The 19,918-nt window shown below is 34.7% G+C and overlaps 3 protein-coding genes across 4 annotated transcripts; 2 read left to right on the top strand and 1 right to left on the bottom strand.

The window, feature by feature from the left end:
- On the top strand, positions 3,554–9,149 carry LOC109708539 (glutamate--tRNA ligase, cytoplasmic-like). The gene is made up of 6 exons (XM_020230327.1): positions 3,554–3,788; positions 4,576–4,672; positions 5,022–5,175; positions 5,493–6,622; positions 7,232–7,696; positions 8,697–9,149. Exons 1-6 carry the CDS (start codon positions 3,649–3,651, stop codon positions 8,913–8,915), a joined length of 2,205 nt encoding a protein of 734 aa, XP_020085916.1. The 5' UTR covers positions 3,554–3,648; the 3' UTR covers positions 8,916–9,149.
- On the bottom strand, positions 11,333–18,623 carry LOC109708540 (histone-lysine N-methyltransferase SUVR3). 2 transcript variants are annotated; one of them, XM_020230328.1, is made up of 4 exons: positions 18,035–18,623; positions 16,481–16,984; positions 14,514–14,806; positions 11,333–12,046 (listed from the first exon to the last, which is right to left on the bottom strand). In XM_020230328.1, the coding sequence occupies exons 1-2, from the start codon at positions 18,582–18,584 to the stop codon at positions 16,596–16,598; spliced, it is 939 nt and encodes a 312-aa protein (XP_020085917.1). In that variant the 5' UTR covers positions 18,585–18,623; the 3' UTR covers positions 11,333–12,046; positions 14,514–14,806; positions 16,481–16,595. The 2 variants fall into 2 exon arrangements, with proteins under 2 accessions (XP_020085917.1, XP_020085919.1); XM_020230330.1 differs by having other exon boundaries at positions 14,514–14,789.
- LOC109708767 (LOB domain-containing protein 20) lies at positions 11,476–14,870 on the top strand. Its single transcript, XM_020230588.1, has 3 exons — positions 11,476–11,521; positions 11,667–11,983; positions 14,523–14,870. The coding sequence occupies exons 1-3, from the start codon at positions 11,476–11,478 to the stop codon at positions 14,820–14,822; spliced, it is 663 nt and encodes a 220-aa protein (XP_020086177.1). The 3' UTR covers positions 14,823–14,870.

The raw sequence follows: 19,918 nt of genomic DNA, 5'->3' as shown, positions 1-19,918 counted from the left end.
TTAAAATATGATTAATTTCATTCCGGTCCGTAGATATAGTAAATTATAAATATATTCCTACGAAGTTTAATTTTTATATATTGTATCTTTAAAAATATTAGTATTTTCAAATATGTCAATGTCAAAGCCCTGTCTATTTCATAAATAAAATATCTTTTTTGCAATCACAAATATGTTTCTTTAAAAGTCCTAATTGTTAATTGAAAAGAGGGTAATAAGGTCAATTTACTTTATTAACTAATTAAGATTAAATATTTTACCTACGGTTAATTAAATATTTCTAACAAATTCTAATGGCGGAGGCATATTTAAAAATATCGGAATTTTTATAGAAACAACATATGAAAGTAATTCACTATTACTCTATTTGTTTTCGTATATAATATTACGTTCTGTATATCGCGATAAATCGATTATGATATATCTTCTACGGTCCCACCGAAAAATGTAGGCTTCGTTTTTTATTGCGGAGAAATTGCGTTACGTGCGGTGAAAAACGATGATGGAAAAATATCCTGTTTGTTTATGTACGTAATATTGCGTTCCGCATATTGTGGTTAGTCGGTTACGATATATTTTTTACGGTCCCATCGAAGAACGCAGAAATATATCCCTATATGGTTTTTCTCAACTTCATTTTATCTAATAGCGTAGATCCACCTTAATACCAAACAAAGCCGTAAAAATATATTCCTATATGCTTTTAACAACTCTATTTTATCTAATGACGTCGAATAAAGCTCAATACCAAACAAAACCTAAGCTACATTGGGTTTGAATTTTTTGTATACTAAAATATGGAAACTTTTCTTATAATTAACCACTTTTGCACTTTATCCACTATTTTTTGAAATCTTTACTTTACTTTTTGAAAATTTAAAGTTATATTATTTAACTCCACACTGTTGTAATTTTATTATTATATTCCATACATAAATTATATGATAGATAATTACTGTTATATCCATTAAATTTTTATAAATAATAAAAAATTATTTAATAAATAGCCGAAAATCTCTTTCATAAAGTTATCTAGTTTGAGATAACATATAAGATTTTTATATATTCTCTACATTTTCAAGAATATAATTAATAATTGAGTAAATTTCTTGATTGTATAATATAATATGATTAACCGTACATAGGTAAATGCTACAATAATAATATATTTGAAGGGGCAAAATATAACTTTTTAAAGATAGAGAGGTAAAGGGTAAAATGTAAAAAGATGAATATTTATAGATTTTTTTTTGTGGTATACGTTTTTTTTTTTGAAAACTTCAAAAACGCCCCGTGGTTTCACACTTTTTTTATTTTAGTATCCTGTGGTTTAAAGTATATCATGTTAGAACCCAGTGGTTTCGCACTTTCTCACTTTAGTATCCTATGGTTTAAAGTGTATCAAGTTAGTACCCTGTGGTTTTATTTTTATATCAACTTAGTATTCTGTGGTTTTATTTTTTTCTAAATAAAATATTAAACCACAGGATACTAAAGTGAGAAAGTGCGAAACCATAGGGTACTAACTTGATACAATTTAAACTATAGGGTACTAAAGAAAAAAAGAGTGAAACCATAAGGGGGTATTTGAAGTTTTTCCTAAGTTTTTTACATAATTCCGTATGCAAGAAAAATTTTGTTTAGGGGTTGCAAAGAACGTGCTTCCTAATTCACTTGACAAATAAAATTTATCCTCATAAAGTTATAATAATAATAATAATTTAATCTCTTTTCAAAAAATATTATTTCATAATATTTGACGATTTATTAATTTTATTTTAATTTCAGTTCAACAGTGCTGGGTGACCCTATGATGCTCTCGAAAATTAAGTTTAACATTTGGTACAACTCATTAAGATTTTGATGATTGGTATTTGAAGCTTTAAATTTAAAGTTTAAATGCCTTACATTTTTAACTAAATTTATATTTTTAAAAAAGTAAATTAGACAATTACCTTATTGTAATTTTGCTGGAAAAATTTTAAATTATTATAATCAAGTCTCACTAACTAATTTAGTTTAAGTATTAATATTTCACTAATATTATTATTGATGGTGCTCAACTGTAATTAAAATATGATACTATTTTTGCATCAATGATAAGTGAATATTTAAACGATTAAATTAAGTTCATGAGATTTTAGTGTAATAAATCATAAAAATTTTAAAAAAATTAAGAAAAACTTCAAATACCATCCTTGTGGTTTCACACTATCTCACTTTAGTATCCCGTAGTTTAAAGTGTATTAATTAGTAACGTGTGGTTTCGTTTTTATCTTTGTATTATCGATTTTACTAATTTTTTTCGTTAAATCAGTGATAAATTTAAAACTAAAGGGTACTAAAGTGAATATTCGATAAACCTAGATAGGGTATTTGAAGTTTTTTGTATATAATTTAATNCGGCGCCGCCTCTTCCCTTACAATCGCCCAGCCCAAGCCAATCTTGGTCTAGTTTGATGGAGCGGGCAAAGGAAGAAAAAAGAAAAAAAAACCCCCCCCCTAAATTTAATGTGTGATGGTGGGGAGTTTGATGGTGCGCGATATAAAATTAAAAGTTTAAAATTAAATGATATTAAAAAATCCATTTGAAGTTTATGATAAAAACATCAAAGCATGAAAGAGTGAAATAACGGTATACCAAATTTCACATAGTTTAATCGCAGCACACCAAAGTAAAAATAGAAAAGCAGTCGAAAAGGCAATTATAAAATAATTTAATATATGTTTTTTGAAGTTTATGGTAGGAACACCAAAGTGTGATAGAGTGAAATCATAGGATACCAAATTTCACATAGTTCAATCATGGGATACCAAAGTGTGAAAAAGTGAAATCATGGGATACTAAAGTTCACATAGTTCAATCATGGGATACCAAAGTGTGAAAAAGTGAAATCATGGGATACTAAAGTTCACATAGTTCAATCATGGGATACCAAAGTGTGAAAAAGTGAAATCATGGGATACTAAAGTTCACATAGTTCAATCATGGGATACCAAAGTGTGAAAAAGTGAAATCATGGGATACTAAAGTTCACATAGTTCAATCATGGGATACCAAAGTGTGAAAAAGTGAAATCATGGGATACTAAAGTTCACATAGTTCAATCATGGGATACCAAAGTGTGAAAAAGTGAAATCATGGGATACTAAAGTTCACATAGTTCAATCATGGGATACCAAAGTGTGAAAAAGTGAAATCATGGGATACTAAAGTTCACATAGTTCAATCATGGGATACCAAAGTGTGAAAAAGTGAAATCATGGGATACTAAAGTTCACATAGTTCAATCATGGGATACCAAAGTGTGAAAAAGTGAAATCATGGGATACTAAAGTTCACATAGTTCAATCATGGGATACCAAAGTGTGAAAAAGTGAAATCATGGGATACCAAAGCGTGAAAGAGTGAAATCATAGGACACCAAATTATAAAATAAATCTTTTTTTATTTTGGTGTCTTATGATTCAACTATATTTTTATTTTGGTGTCCCATGATTGAACTATGTGAAATTTGGTATCCTTCTATTATTCTCTGCGCGTGGACTGTGGAGTCGCGCCCACCGTATCCTTCTCAAAACCCTTATAACAAAAGAAACCCTAGCGCGCCACCATCGACGAGAGAGGGCTTCTTCTCGGCGGCGAAGATGGAGGGGGCGACATTGGCGTTCTCCGCCGAGAACCCTCCGCTCGCGGTCATCGCCGCCGCGAGGATCGGCGGCGTCGCGATCTCCGCCGACCCCACCCTCCCCGCAAGCTCCGCCACTTCGCTCCGCTTCGATTCCGGGTAATCTCACCGCGTTTGATCTCCGATACTTGTTGTTTGATCCGATCGCTCTTTATGATCTCCCAGTTTTGATCCACGGTGATCTTGTTTGATCATAAAAAAATCGATCAGTTGTGGAAAACAATGTGTGGAGATCACCTCAGCTATAGGAAATTTGAAATGAACTGCTCAAAGTTTGTTCCTTTTTTTGATTTGAATGATAAATTAGGGATTTTACTAAATTTAACAGTGATTTCATTAAGTTTAATGACTCTTCTCGCTTTTACGAAATAAAACTGCAATAGTTCATGATGAATTACTAACAGAGCTGTGAATTAATAAATTCCTCATTTTGAAATAAGAGAAAGTGGTAGTTGAGGGGGCTTGATGCAAATGGTGTATAGTTGAAGGGTCTCAGTGTAATATAAGATCACGCTTTGATGTATTTTCTTGGGTTAAAAGAATAATTTCTAGTGTTTTTTGCTGTTCACTTTATGTCGTACTTTAGCTTCGTGACTTAAATTTGATCTTTTGTTTCTACGGTATTTTGGATATAGAATTTGGTAACAACTATCTACAATAAAATTGTTGAACTCTTGGTTCGTTCTTCTTATGTATGGTAACATGTGATACTTGTAAAAAATTGATTGCATCAGAAGAATTTTGAAGTTTGTTTTTTGTTCTCAGATGCCTCGTGGTTTGTCCGCAACCTATATTAATTGGCCATGCACCCTCAAATTATTTTAAAGATTTGTTTTGTATATTCGCATGTTTGTGGTTTCATTTGTTTTGCAATCTGATGTTACAGGGCAGGATTGCATGGGGCCAACACAATTCTTCGCTATATTGGACGATGCGCATCAATTCCCAACTTCTATGAGCGCGATGCCCGCGAATCGGGACAGGTGAATTTGATATACAACTAATAGATCCCTCTTGACTTTGGCTTCTAGAGCAGCTTGCCTGATTTGAAGTGCAGCAGTCGGGCATTTGGCAAACGATTTGCTTGAAGCTTTTGCTGTGGGCCTGTGGTGGGAGGCTAAATGAGCTTCTGGATCCGATAGCAGGAGCTCCTATTTGATGGCTTCTGCTTATGCTATAGTGGAAAGCTGTTAAGAGGACTTTAATGGACAAGTTGTTATAGAAGCTCAAAATTCTACTTAATAGCACTCTAGAGTTAATAAAATTCCTTACACTTCAAAAATTTTGCTCACTAATAAATGATGACACACCGATCTGTTAATTTGCTTTCAGATTGATGAATGGCTTGAATATGCCCCTATATTTATTTCTGGCTCTGAATTTGAGGGCGCATGTGGCAATGTGGATAAGCATTTATTTCTAAGGACCTTCTTGGTCGGGTATAGTTTGTCAATTGCCGATATTGCAGTATGGTCAGGTCTTGCAGGTAAAGTTTCCTAAATTTGAATGCTTCCGTGTTTTTTTTCCCTTTGATTATGTGCAGAAGCCCCCCTTAAAAGAATCGCAATTTGTACTTCACTACCTCGATAATCAAAATGTGCAGATAACTCATCGATTTATGTGAAAGATCTTACTTTCTACCACCCTTGAGAAGTGGATAAATTGCAGTTTTATATATCTAGGGGGTCAACTGTGCGCTTTAATGATTGACGGGTTAAAGTGGGAATTACACTATATTTGGTGGGATTATGTGCATTTTAGCCTTTGCCTTTTATTTGGAAACCAATGTTCTCTTGACTATAGGTACCGGGCAGAGATGGGAAAGCCTGAGGAAATCAAAGAGATATCAAAACCTTGTTCGTTGGTTCAACAGTATAGCATCAGAATATGGTGAAGTTCTAAATGAAGTTACAGCTCAATATGTTGGGAAACGTGGGTTAGGGAAGGCACCTGCTTCTAATCCTAGGGCAGCCAATTACAATTCATCTCTTATTTCAAAGGATATTGAAGCAAACAAAGCAGTCAATTCGAAAGAAAGTCCTTCTGCTTCCGCTTTTGAAGTAGACCTTCCTGGTGCAAAAGTTGGAGAAGTGTGCTTGCGATTCGCTCCCGAGCCTAGTGGGTACCTCCACATTGGTCATTCAAAGGCTGCTCTTTTAAATCAATACTTTGCAAATAGGTATAAAGGTCGTTTAATAATTCGGTTTGATGATACAAATCCTTCTAAAGAAAGCAATGAGTTTGTGGAGAATTTATTAAAGGATATTGAGACTTTAGGAATTAAGTACGATGCTGTTACTTACACATCAGATTATTTCCCACAATTGATGGAAATGGCAGAAAATTTGATTAAAAAAGGAAAAGCGTATGTTGATGACACACCTCGTGAGCAAATGCAGAAGGAGAGGATGGATGGTATTGAATCAAAATGCAGGAATAATAGCGTCGAAGAGAATTTGGCTCTGTGGAAAGAGATGGTTGCGGGGACAGAAAGGGGTATGCAATGCTGTGTGAGGGGTAAATTGGACATGCAGGACCCAAATAAATCTCTGCGGGACCCTGTTTATTACCGTTGCAATCTTGTTCCTCACCACCGAATTGGTTCAAAGTACAAGGTCTATCCTACGTATGACTTTGCTTGCCCCTTTGTTGATGCCATCGAAGGTGTAACCCATGCCTTGCGGTCGAGCGAGTATCATGATCGAAATGCACAATATTATCGGATTCTCGAGGATATGGAACTAAGGAAGGTTCAAATATATGAATTTAGTAGATTGAATATGGTTTATACCCTTTTAAGTAAGCGTAAGCTTCTTTGGTTTGTCCAAAATGGCAAAGTTGATGGCTGGGATGATCCTCGTTTCCCCACCGTACAAGGGATAGTACGAAGAGGCCTGAAAATTGAGGCACTGATCCAATTTATTCTTCAACAGGTGATGTTGCTAATTTTTTATCATTTGAGAGGCAAAAATGGACAGACCTACCTAAATTATACCACAGTTTTGAAATGAGTACTTACAGTTCAAAATTTTGATTTTACTACCTAAACTTAGCATACTTGATTTGCATACCTTGCTGTCAGAAGTTAATGGTACTTCGAAGTTCTTGAAAGCCTATGACTTTTCTGACAATATTCTTTAGTGTTTTTTTTTTTTTTTTGGTTATGACCGAAACTGTCTAGTTCTAACAAGAATTTGACGGGGTTTACTAAAATCAGAAATAAAGGTTAGGTAATAAATTGAAAAGTTTTTATAGTTACGGTAAAGTCAGTACATTATTACCTATTTGAATAGTGAGCAATGCTACCTGTACACCTATAACATAGGTGTAGGATTTACACCCTGGGCTCTCTTTATGCTTAGGATTTGCCACTCGGCTTATCATTTTTTTTTAATATACTAAACTCAAAAGCGGTTTCTAAACCCTAAGATTATGGGGTGTAATATGTACACCCTATAATTGGGTGGGCTGGTAGCAATTTTCTTGAATTGTATGGTGTCCGATGATTCATTGGTTGACATTATCTCTTATTTGATTTCTAGGGTGCTTCAAAAAATCTGAATCTTATGGAGTGGGACAAGTTGTGGACAATTAATAAAAAAATAATTGATCCAATATGTCCGAGGCATACTGCTGTGCTTGAAGAACGGCGTGTTATCTTGACCCTAACAAATGGTCCTGAAAAACCCTTCGTGCAGATCATACCCCGGCATAAAAAATATGAGGGTGCTGGGAAAAAGGCTACAACTTTCACAAATAGAATTTGGTTAGATTATGGTGATGCTTCATCTATCTCAGAGGGTGAGGAGGTAACATTAATGGATTGGGGCAATGCAATTATAAAAGAAATCAAGAAGGAAAATGGAAATGTCACTCATCTGACTGGGGAGTTACACCTTGAAGGTTCTGTTAAAACGACAAAGTTGAAGCTAACATGGCTTCCTGATACGGAGGAGCTCGTCCACCTTTCTTTGGTTGAATTTGACTACTTAATAAGGAAGAAAAAGGTAAGTTGGTAATCATCGCAATTTATAATTTAGCACTACCTTGACGACACAGTACTCATTTGTTAACTAAAACCATTTATGATATATACACTCCTGCGCATATGCGAAATTGTGCATATACCTAAAATTGGTATTTGCATCCTCATGCCTCAGAGGATCTTTTTTTTTTTGCATTCATGTCTCTACAGGGGAATATGCAAAAGCAGCTTTTGCAGAGATATAAATGTAGTAGGAGCATGGATGATAATAAGCAAGTTTTTTACCGGTACACTGGCAAATACGAACTTTAGAGGGGTAGTTGCACTTCACATAATTGCAGGGAATATATGCCAAAAAGAAGAAAAAAACACAAACTATCGATTTGGTGCTATGAGCCCAATGTTTAAAGCATAGCTGCGTTCCGTCGATTGTTTCTTTGCTAGCTTAGAATATTGGTTCATTCGCTATAAGCTTCTGAGAATTCCAGGATTTACGTTAAATGATGGTCATCTCCTGGTAGTATATATAGAACACCACTTAACAGATCACAATCTCCAACCGTAGATGTGTATAATTAGGATTTGTTGTTTTGTAGCTAGATACCATGATGTGAACAGTTAAGGTCGACTCGTAAAACCCAGGCTTTGCATGCTGTACCCTCTATTGCATTAAAGGTTAATTAAAATTAAGTTGTCGATCGGCAGTTAAAAGATGGTTATTTTGATGGATCTTATTCTCATTCAAATTGGGTATTACAGAAACTAGCGTAAAATGTGCATGTAATACCTAAACTGTCCCGATATTGCAACCCTGTGTCGAAACGTTTAATTTAGACACTTTGATCTCTGCACTTTCTTATATACTGCAATTCCTTTCTCAACCATCAAAAAGTACCTGATGTCTCGCCATTTTATCCCTTCTCCCTTGAATAACTTGTCACAGATGAAGTTTCTTCCTTTTATGTAATCACTTACAGTATATGTGATAAATTGGTTGCTATGGATGTAAAAACTAAAAACAGCTCGAAGAAGGGGAGGACTTCCTCGACAACCTAAATCCGTGCACGCGAAAGGAAACTGCGGCTCTTGGGGACTCCAACATGCGCAATCTGAAGCGTGGAGAGATAATACAGCTCGAAAGGAAGGGCTATTTCCGGTGCGACGTCCCATTCCTCCGACCCTCGAAGCCGATCGTTCTCTTTTCAATCCCAGATGGTCGACAACAAACGTCTCTAAACTAAGGATTATATCGGCAATTTTTGCCGTCTATTTCTTCTGCTTCAATCTTTCTTCTTAAATCAGATGTATTTTCCATAAAACTGTATTTTTTGTGAGAGTTGTTGCACCTGTCTAATTTCTGATACTGTTGTAGTTAAGTTATTCCTTGAAGGGTAAAAAGAAAACACTTAAACAGTGAAATTTTCAATATCTTATAGAATGTATGGTAACCTCTTTAACTTTTTGCAATGTTTCAATTTAGTGATGAACTGTTCATGCACGTACTTCAGTTGGTGGACATTTTTATTTGTTGGCATTGAAAAGCTTGCTTTCAAAATGTCCTGTTCGTAGGGGTGGCAATCTAGCTCACGAGCTTGTGCTCGGCTCGAAATGAATTCAAGATCGAATTGCTCGTTCAGTAAATGAGCCGGGCATGAGCTAAAATTTTCAATTCGTTTAATAAACAAGCTGAACGACCTGCGTCAGCTCGTTCGTTCGTGTTTGACTCAATAATACGAGCTCGACTCAATAATAACTCAAATACATATATTCTATATTTATATATATAAATAAATAGTTATATATGTATGTAATATAGATTTTTATTATATGATTTTTAACCCAACCTAAATATAAAGAGCAACTCAATGATAAAATAGTTTATTTATATATAAAATTTCAACCATTAGTTCGAAGTGTAATGGAAAAGATCTTATAAATTTATTTTATATACCTATCTTTTATAATTTTTTTAACTTATTATTTATGGGTCAGCTCGTGTTCGGCTTGTTTATGAAATGAGCCGAACACGAGCAGATCCCAGCTCGCTCGTGTTCGGCTCGTTGGCACCCCTCCTATACATAGCATGTGACCCGTTTTTCTGAAAAACGACTTTTGATTTGTGTTTTGAATGAGTTAAAAGAGGGAGGTATAAAACTGTGGTTACCATTTTTGGTTTCTTTGTTTTGAATGAGTTAAAAGAGGGAGGTATAAAACTGTGGTTACCATTTTTGGTTTTTTTTTTGTATATTTTCTGAAGCATAAAAGTAGGTATTTTTGGTAACACAAGGCTTAACAAATTAAAGATCAGCACCCATATCATTTAAAAAATTATTATTTAACTATTTATTAAATTAGAAAATATAATATATTTTCTGCAAACCATAGGATGGCACAACATAGAATTGTATTATTTTTTTATGGACACTCTACCACCATGGGGATTTTAGAAGATATAACTTTATTACCATATTAAAAGTAGATTTTAGTGTAAAATAAAATTAAAATTACCACAATTTTTATTTCCGAATAAAAATTTTAAAAGTAAAAAATAGTAGTTCTTTTATACAATCTGAAAAATAAAATTTTGAAAAAGTTTTTTTTTTTTCCTTAAGGACTAAACGAATTTTTTTAAAAAAAACTGCTTATCCGAAACCAAAAAGACCCTTGCCATACCTTTATCTCCTTTTATTTTTATTTTTTTTTCCCAATAAAGCCTCATCACCCTCTCTTGCGTGAACTGGGAAAACCCCGTGGGACGCTTCGCATAAATCTTGTGTTCTTTTCGTCTGACGTGGCAAAACAGTATCTCCCCTCGCATTGTGTGACGTGGCAAAATCTAATTCGTCCGGCTTTGTGGGCCCACCTCACATGTCACTAACGGGAAGACACCTGTCCAGATATAAGCGGGGATAACGAAAGTTATTCCCGCTGTTCCACCAAACGAAATAATTTTTAAAAATAATAAAAATTATTCCCGCTGTTCCACCAAACAGGATAATTTTTGGCCGAAATATTTTATTCCGCTTAAACCTTACTATTTCCCGCTATTCCAGAATAGCTTGGAATTTATTATTCCACCGTGTTGGTGGAATACCGCTATTCCAATGTTTAATTTCAAACTTTATTAAAATTATAAAATGAATTAAATTTGATCTTAAATTTAAAGTTTGAAATATAAAATTTAAAATTTTGAATTTTAAATTTGAAGTTTGAAATATATTTTTCAAAATTTAAAATTTAAAATTTAAAATTTAAAATTTTAAAATTTTGAATTTGAGATTTAAAATTTTAAATTTAAATTTTGTATTTTTAAAATTTAAGAGTTATATATATTTAAATTTAAATTTAAATTTTAAATATTTTAATTCAAATATAATAAAAAGAAAAATATCATTATTTTTTATTTATAACTGTTCCCTATTTTTTTTATTCTATCTTATCTATCCAAACGCTATTTTTCTTATTTTCGAAAATAATTCAAACGCAAAATTAATCTAATTTTTACTTATACCTGTCCCTAAAATAGATAATTTTTACTTATACCCGAACCAAATGATACTTTAGTTGTAGGCCACTTTAAAATAGATCCGCGCTAATGCTTTTTGTTAATGATCATTTACTTGAATTTTGCCGTTCTAAAATGTTTTTAGCTGATAAATTTTTTACTGAGTTTACTAAAACTTTTAATAAAGAATTGTCTCACAGAAAACAAAAAAAAAAAAATAGGGCGCACTTTTAAAATAGCGCATACTTCAGGGCCCTCCTAACATTTTTCCACCCGCGCTATAAAGATTCACACAGATGAACGCGGAGAGAGCGTCGTCACACTTCCTCGCATTTCCCATTCGTACCGTCATCGATCTCAAGCCCAACCCCACACCCCCTCCCTAACCCCATGGACGCCAAACGCAGCTGCTCAAGCAGAAGCAGAAGCAGAAGCAGCAGCAACAGCAGCAGCAGCAGCAGCTGCGTCAGCGGAAACGGCATCGCAGGAGGGGGAGAGGAGAGGAGGGAGCCGTGCGGGGCGTGCAAGTTCCTGCGGCGGCGGTGCGCGGCGGGGTGCGTTTTCGCGCCGCACTTCGGAGGTGGGGAGCAGCAGCAGCAGAGCGGGGGTGCTTCGTCGTCGGCGGCGAGGTTCGCGGCGGTGCACAAGGTGTTCGGGGCGAGCAACGTGGCGAAGCTGCTGACCGGGCAGGTGCCCCCCGCGCGGCACCGCGACGCCATGCTCACCATCTGCTACGAGGCCCAGGCCCGCCTCGCCGACCCCGTCTACGGCTGCGTCTCCACCATCCTCGCCCTCCAACACCAGGCAAGTCCCCAGTTCTCGGCACGGTGCATGTCATGTCGTGCGCACGCGATAAGCAGTGTGCAGCTAATAAAATACATGTGTAACGTGAGATTTTACTTTCCTATAGGCATGGGTACTCACAAAATAATAGATGGTTCAAAATTTAAAAACCTCATAAAAATAGAAATAAAATTCTTTAAAATTCTAATCAGCATAATATGTATCAAGTATATATTCAACTGAATTAGAATTTTCCACACCGTTAAGGCAACAAACATCTCTACTGGCTGTTTAAATTATTATTTTTAAAATGCTCTATCTGAATGATTATATATTTCAAATACTGTACATTATATTTAATTATATGAATTATCGATTCGGAAACTTGTTAGCACACGTAAATCTTTATTATGAAAGGCTTGATACCAACCCCAAACTAGTTCTTACTTAACATTGGAAGGCAGTTGGTTTGGCATGAAGTTCTCCAAATATATCCACCATAATATTACAACCCTTCTCAGAAGCTTTAAGCCTAGTTTGGTAGTATGTTAGTTAGACGCATCATTTTTATACTATATATAATGACACAACCTATTAGCACTAATAACTACTTGGGTCCGGACCATCAACTCAAAATACTTAAATTCAGTTAATAATTCTAGTGTATTTGGCACATATAAGTCCCTTGTGCAGTTGTGCTCTCACATTATCCACCATGAGACTTTTTGGGTGTCATATGTCATATACTCCTCCAGTTTTAGGCCCAATTCACACAAATATAGTCCAAGTTCACTGGTTGATGCAAAGATCACGTCACACTTTCGACTAGTAAACCGACTCTAATACCAAATATAACAAACCTATTAGCACTAATAAAGTCAATAGGCCCAAACCACATGCCTAAAATATTTAATTCCAGTTATTAATTATAGCATGCCCAAAATATTTAAGCATACCTATTAATTTTAGAGCTTGTTTGGTTCAAGGGTGAAATTGGAATGGATAATGGAATGAGAATAAATTGAAATAGTAATTAAAATGGCCCACTCCCCAAAAATGTTTGGTTTATTTATGGATTGGGAATTGGAATGAGTTATTTACATTTCATTGTTTGGTTCGTATAAATTAAAAAAATTATAGGATACTATAATACTAATTTTACTTTCAAATATAAATTTATATTATTTAAAATTTATGAAAAATATAATACTATTCTCTAATAAGTTTTTCAAAAAAAATATCAAATTTATTTTTAAAAACTTTTATTGATGTGGGTTAGGGATAGAGAGAGGATAGGGGATAGGTTTTTTTTTTTGATGAGAAAGGGGTGAAGAGAAGGAGGGTGAGATGGTCACATGAGCTTCGAAAACTTAGTGGCCTTCCGGAATGAAATCTCAATCCGGGCTAGAAGACCGGAATCAAGTTGAAGGCTAATGGGTCATTCCCATTTCAGTCCGGAATAGAAATCCCAAACCAATTCATGCGAACCAAACAAAATTAACCGGATTTGATCAAACCAATTCCCATTTCATACCCAAAATGGATGAACCAAACAAGCTCTTAGTGTGCCCAATATGGTTTAAATCTAATTATTAATTATTAATTCTAATGTGCCCATCATATACAAACTTCTCACTCTTTCAGGTTCCGTTTGGATTAGGGATAAGGGGAGGGATAACCCCTTATCCCCTTTATATCCAAAGGCAAATATTTTACCCGAGAATAGTAGTTCTCAGGTACCTGAAATAAGCTGGTATAACTATTCCCACCAACACCTCCATTTTCTATATATAACTACCCATTATTTTTCTTATTCCATATTATCTATCTAAACGCTATTTTTCTTATCCCCGGGAACAATCTAATTTTCATCTCAACGCTATTTTTCTTATCCCTACACTTGTACCTATCCCTGTAATAGCTAGTTCTTGCTTATATCCGAACTAAAGTGTTAGAAGGTCACACTATAAAAGATGCCAAAAAAAAAAAAAAAAGCTTACTACATCCTCCCATGCTATAAAATTTAGTATCAAAATTTTTGTAATCCTTTGGTAGTATAAATATGGTGCTTCTGGCGGCCACATTATCCTAGTGACACTAGACAATGAGGAAATGAGGAATGTCAAAATCTTTCTGTGATGATCACAGCAGTGGGTATCTATACACCCCAAAAAAACGATGCACATCTTACATCCTCTCATTCTAGGGTCAAGAACTGGCGCTTGTCTTGTCATTTTCTTAAAAATACTAAAATTTATAAGATTTTTAAATTTTAGAATGATGGGGTATAAGATATACAAACCGTTTTTAGGGGTGTACATATAGCATGCATAGAGAGAGAAGCATGCATTCCGCATGAGAGCTAATGAAATTATGGATTCACTCATGCAAAATGTGCATGCGCAAGGCTTCATCAAGAAGCTCCACTTCTTATCCTCTCTCTAACTAATGCATCAGTTTGTTTAATCGCTTTCGAACATATACCAACCAACAACACATTCCTGAATAAAAAGAATATATAATATATATATTTTACTGTCATTTTTGTTACCTCTTCAAGGTGACGCTGCTTCAAGCCGAGTTATCGATCATCCAATCTCAACTTCTGAACAGCAAGTTGGCCCTGGCGACGGCCCACCAGAGCTCGCAGAATTTCACGGCACTGCAACCAGCCTACTCCAACAACTCCTCGATGTCTAACAATTTGATGAACCCTAGCCGGTTACCAATTTCGGCATTGGATATTGTTGATAATGAGCCCTCTTCTAGGGTTCTCGAGCTCGCAAAACCATTGCAGGATGAAGATGATGAAGAAGAAAGCCAAAACCTGGCAGGTTTCAACAACTGTGAAAGCAAATAATTACACAAGGAGTAACTGGAAGCAAATTCTTTCATATTGATAATTTACAAGTGACCTGATATTAAAATGCAAAATTAGAATAAAAGAAATAATTCGAAACCTCAAAACTCACAGAGAAAATATATTAGTTGCTTTTTCATATACTGGGCATTTGTTGTATTGGTCCGTGTCAGTCCCGCTAATTGGATACAATTTGTTTAGAGAACAATCAGGAATGAATTACCTGCCTCTTAGTTGTACACATTTTATTGATCTGTCCGAAGTTTTGGTACCACAATGAAGCGAAGCAGCTTGACAGAAGTTTAGTTTTACAAACAAAAGCAAGATATTTGATAAATAGCCAAAGAAGGCTACCAAAAAAATGCAAATAGTAATATACAAAGAACAAGAAAACTACCATTTCTAATCTGTACAAAATATAAATGTGGCAGAACCTTTAGAAAAGACCAGCTTAACTGGTTAATTTTGAGTTTGTAAATTGAAGAGAGAATACGGATTATCTTTGTCTTAGTAAGTGTTACACAAACAAACCTCATTACTATTTTTTTTTTTGGGAACAGACCTCATTACTATCAGAATACTATGACTCAAAAAATGCAAATTCAGACCTCTTGTTTGGATCAAAACCAAGAAATTATAATGTATATCTGTATATTCGTACTTATAGTAAATCACTTTGGCTTATAAAATTTTGCTCAAATGCTTACTGTACAAATTAGGTCAAGCATGCTGGTGCTAATGCATGAAGTATTCTTAGATATTTTGGTAAAAGGTCAACTAGTAATGAACTCGTAGCTCGACTGCAACATCCTTAACCTATCAAAAGAAATTGGGAAATGATGAGATTTTTCAAGTTAAAACCAAGAAATAAATATCTATCATTTGACAACTGTTAATTTACATCTTTTTGCCCAACAGTATCCTTTTTGTTATTCTCATTGACGGTTATGATTTAGGATGGAAAAGGTTATATGCACGCCTAAATTATAGCATGGCGGATTCAATATATGTGAATGATCATTTCATGGTGAAGTATATCAAATGTGATAATCTTCATCTTTTCATTTGCTGAGCGAACCGTTGCCTACAATCCTTGTATGGTTAAAACAAGCTATTTAATAAGACCGAACTTTACTGCAGTACAAAATAAGATAAATTCTAATATTTACTAGCAAGAGCTTCTTACAGCATCACTAATCTAGATAGCGAAGACTTATACTTATGGTGTCTGAAAGTACACATTAAAATGGTTAATATATATATATATATATATATATATATATATCCTCAAGTTTGACCAGATTTACATTTTGCCTTAAGAGTTTCAACTGCAATAACTTAGTCCCCGATGTTTGATTGATTTCAATTTAGTCCTCAAAGTTCCATCTTCAACAATTAAGCTCCTAGAGTCCCTAGTTTCACAAACCAAAGTCTTAAGTATGATGTTCCTCAGGAAAAAAAAGAAAGCTCTTATGTATGGTGTTGCCATGGCATCCTTCTCCATTTATAAGATCAACAGAAGGGATTAATTATCATAAAGAAAAAACTTACGAGCAAGTATATTAATAACTGAAATTACGACGACAAAATTAAAAATTTGTAATTAACCCTTAAAAACAATTAAAATTTTTTAGATACAATAAAATAAGTGAGTTTACCTGGCAATCTTTATGCCACTAGTTGCAAAGGACCTAAAAGTTGAATATGACTGAGATTCAATGACTTCTTGTCAAGAATTCCTCCAAGTTTGAATACTAAAAAGGGCATAAAAATTCAAGTTTCTTCGGAAGGCAACACACCCAAACAACACGAGCTTCCACAAAAACAAGGCAGGCCATTTGACCTAACACTAGCAGTCCCATAACTAAAGGTGAGCTCTTCGCCTTCAACTATATCCCTTTTAGCAAAGAAACAGAGCCTCGGGAGCAGTGATCCTGTGTTTCTCACCAAAATGGATAGTAGATTCCCACCATCGCATGAGTGGTTAATGAAGCGGGCAACGTTTCCAATTCTGGTAGCATCAATATTCACTCTCAGGCATGCTTTTCCCGAAGGGAGATGCTCTCTTATGACCAGGAGAGCAGGAGAGAGTTTGCCAACAGATGCGAGTTCATCATACAGCTTCTGCCGTTTTCTAGCTTCTTTCGTCGTCAAGTACTCACCTGGAGAACAATTGATTTACCAATTTTTAAGAATTAGATATTGAAAAACCTTGGGACACATTTGGGTGGAGCCCCTCAAAAGTTCCACTTGAATAGAGCTTTTTGAAGCTCTAAGAAGCACAAGCTTCTGACCTCCTTTGGTTACATTTCAACTGTTTTGCTTTTTAAACTCAAATACTATACTATGGAGAGACTGATGGACTTTCTCTATTCTTGCTAGAGTTCATTAGCTTGCAAACTCGTCTTTTTCTGGAAAAAAAATAAATAAATAAATACAGCAGTGAAAATTTTTGTCTTTTGTTGAGAAACAAGACCCATAGTTGTGTAGATTGCAAACAATATGATGTCTACTGGTCCTCTCCATCGCATAGAATTTTAGTATCTAAAATTCAACAAAAATGAGGAAGTGTGACCAAACAAGGCCCCAATTAGAGCTTTTCGCTATAGTGGTTAGAAACTCATTTCAACCTTCTTGCACAGCAAAACCTAAGGAATTTTGTTTGCTGAACATCTAATCGGTGTTTCGCGAAGTACAGAGGTGGTTTCAGAAGCTCGACCAACCAGGTCCTTAATCAACTGGGCCGCACGAGAAATCCAATAGCAAATCAAATACTTGTTCGGATAACTGATTAAAAAGAGCTGCGATACTGACATAACGTGAAAACTCACTGGATCTCAATGAATTTGCTATCACCATAAAAAATTTAGCTCTTTTATTATCAGAACCCAATTGAAAGAACAAATGATTGATAACTATAAAAATGGATCCAAATAATGTCCTATTTTCAATAAGTGTGGCCACGAGTTAGCATTTACAACTCAATTGAACCTGATTCAGAGGAAAACATATTATAGAATTCTAAGAATCAGTTATAATAGGATCCAAAATTTACTCCACACGTGCATCTTTGTTTTTTTTTTTTTTTTTTTTTAAACCCTGTCATTATAGCTTTGTATGACAATTTACTTGTAAAAAGAGAATCAATAGCGATTAAGAGCAAATAAATCAAACTAAGATGAAGGAAAAGAAAAGAATTACGAATTTCTCACCGACATATTCACAAACAAACTCCCCTCTCCTCAGCAACTGATCCGCGTGAAGCCCCCACCCCTTCTTCGGCCCCTTAATGATCTTCAATCGCACCGAAACCCCTCTCTGCGTCGCCCGATTCCCACACTCGACCCCGCACGCGCAACCCGCGCCGCACTCCGTCATGATCTCCGATTGAAACCCTAGATCAGGTCTCCGACACGGGCACTCGATGGCGCAATCGTCGCAATCGCATCCCGAGGCGTCCGGGAAAGGGTTCGACGAGGAGGAAGAGGAGGACGAGAAGTAGATGAAGAAGGCGTACGGTTGGGAGTCGACGGGGTTGAGGAAGGGGACGGGGCGGGGCTCTCGGCCCCCGGTGGCGTCGGCGGCGCGGCACGCGGCGACTACCGCCGCGGCGCGGCGGAGCGCTGTGCAGGTGGCGGCGGCGGCGGCGAGGTCGCGCGGCGAGAGGTAGGAGAGGACGAGCTCCGCCCACGACTCCACCGCGTCGGCGTCGTCGTCGTCGTCGTCGTCGCCGCCGCGGCGGCGGCGGAGTCGCTTCTCCATAGTTTTCGGAAGTAGAAGTACAGCATCCGTATTCGGTTCGGTTTTATAGCACCCGGGTTTTATATCCTTGTTGCTAGGCGAGTGGTAAAGAATTTTAAATTACTAGTCTACATAACGTTGCAGTCTGGCAACGTGTTATAAACTAAATTTAAAATAAAAAAAATATAAATTATTTTTAAAATAAATAAATTTTAAATTTGTGTATATAATGTAATTTTGAGATTTCTATGATGATCAAACTAAATAATAGTTTTTTTTTTCTTAACTTTAGTTCATAGTTAAGAATGATATTAGTTATTAACAGTAATAGCTAATTCAACTATTTATTTGATAAAATTTTCACTTTACTATATATTAAAAACTTAAATTAAAAAAAAGTTTAAGATGACAATCTAAAGAAACAAAAGAGCTGAAAGACTATTTTAGAATGAAATAAGTCAGATAATTTTTTATAATTACAATTAAAACACTATTAATTATTAATTATAAAAATAAAATCAAATGAGAAAGAAGCAATTTTAATTTAAAATTAAACATAAAGAGTTGGACACTACGTATTAAAGTGACTTGTAAATAATTAAATATATAAAAATTTGACCAATATAAAAAAATTTTTGAGACTTTGAAGATAAAGTATGTTATGAAAACCAATTCGTAATATATTTTTCATCTTTTTAATTGGTGATCATTCCATTTACGAAAAAAAAAAATTTATTAATTGTTAAGATTCACACTTGAAGTATATTCATCTGTTTAAGAGAATCTTTCAAATCTTGACTTTTGCTGAACAAATTGATTCTCTTTCGATTACGTCACTTTAAAAATTTATAAGTATTGACTTTCTAACAACTCTCCAATTGCTAAATTTTGTTATTATATATTATAAAAAAGAGATGTGATTATGATTATAACTGCAAGCTATATATATTGTTTAAATTTAGAATTAGTATTTTATTTTTATCTCTCAACATCCATTGTTTTGCAATTCAATAACTTTTCATATTCTTTATAAAAAAGTGACATTCCAATAATAAAGATAACAATTAATTGAAAAAAATTTAAGAACTAAAAGCCATGTGAAGAAAATAAATTTAATTTCATAAAAATAAAAAATAATAGTATGTCTAAAAAATGGTTAAAAATATCTAATTAATTTACTTATAAATTACACAATCATGATTTAATATTTTTATTATTATTTTATTATACATTTAATTGCAATTCAAGATATTAAAAAATGAATGATATAGACAAAAAAATGATTATATATAGCAATTATCAATACAATTTATCTTACTCAAAAGGTTTCATATTAAAATGAAAAAATCAATTAA

This window comes from Ananas comosus, linkage group 4, assembly GCF_001540865.1.
Source record: "Ananas comosus cultivar F153 linkage group 4, ASM154086v1, whole genome shotgun sequence".
Lineage (NCBI taxonomy): Eukaryota > Viridiplantae > Streptophyta > Magnoliopsida > Poales > Bromeliaceae > Ananas > Ananas comosus.
This window is presented reverse-complemented; position numbering and strand designations above follow the sequence as displayed.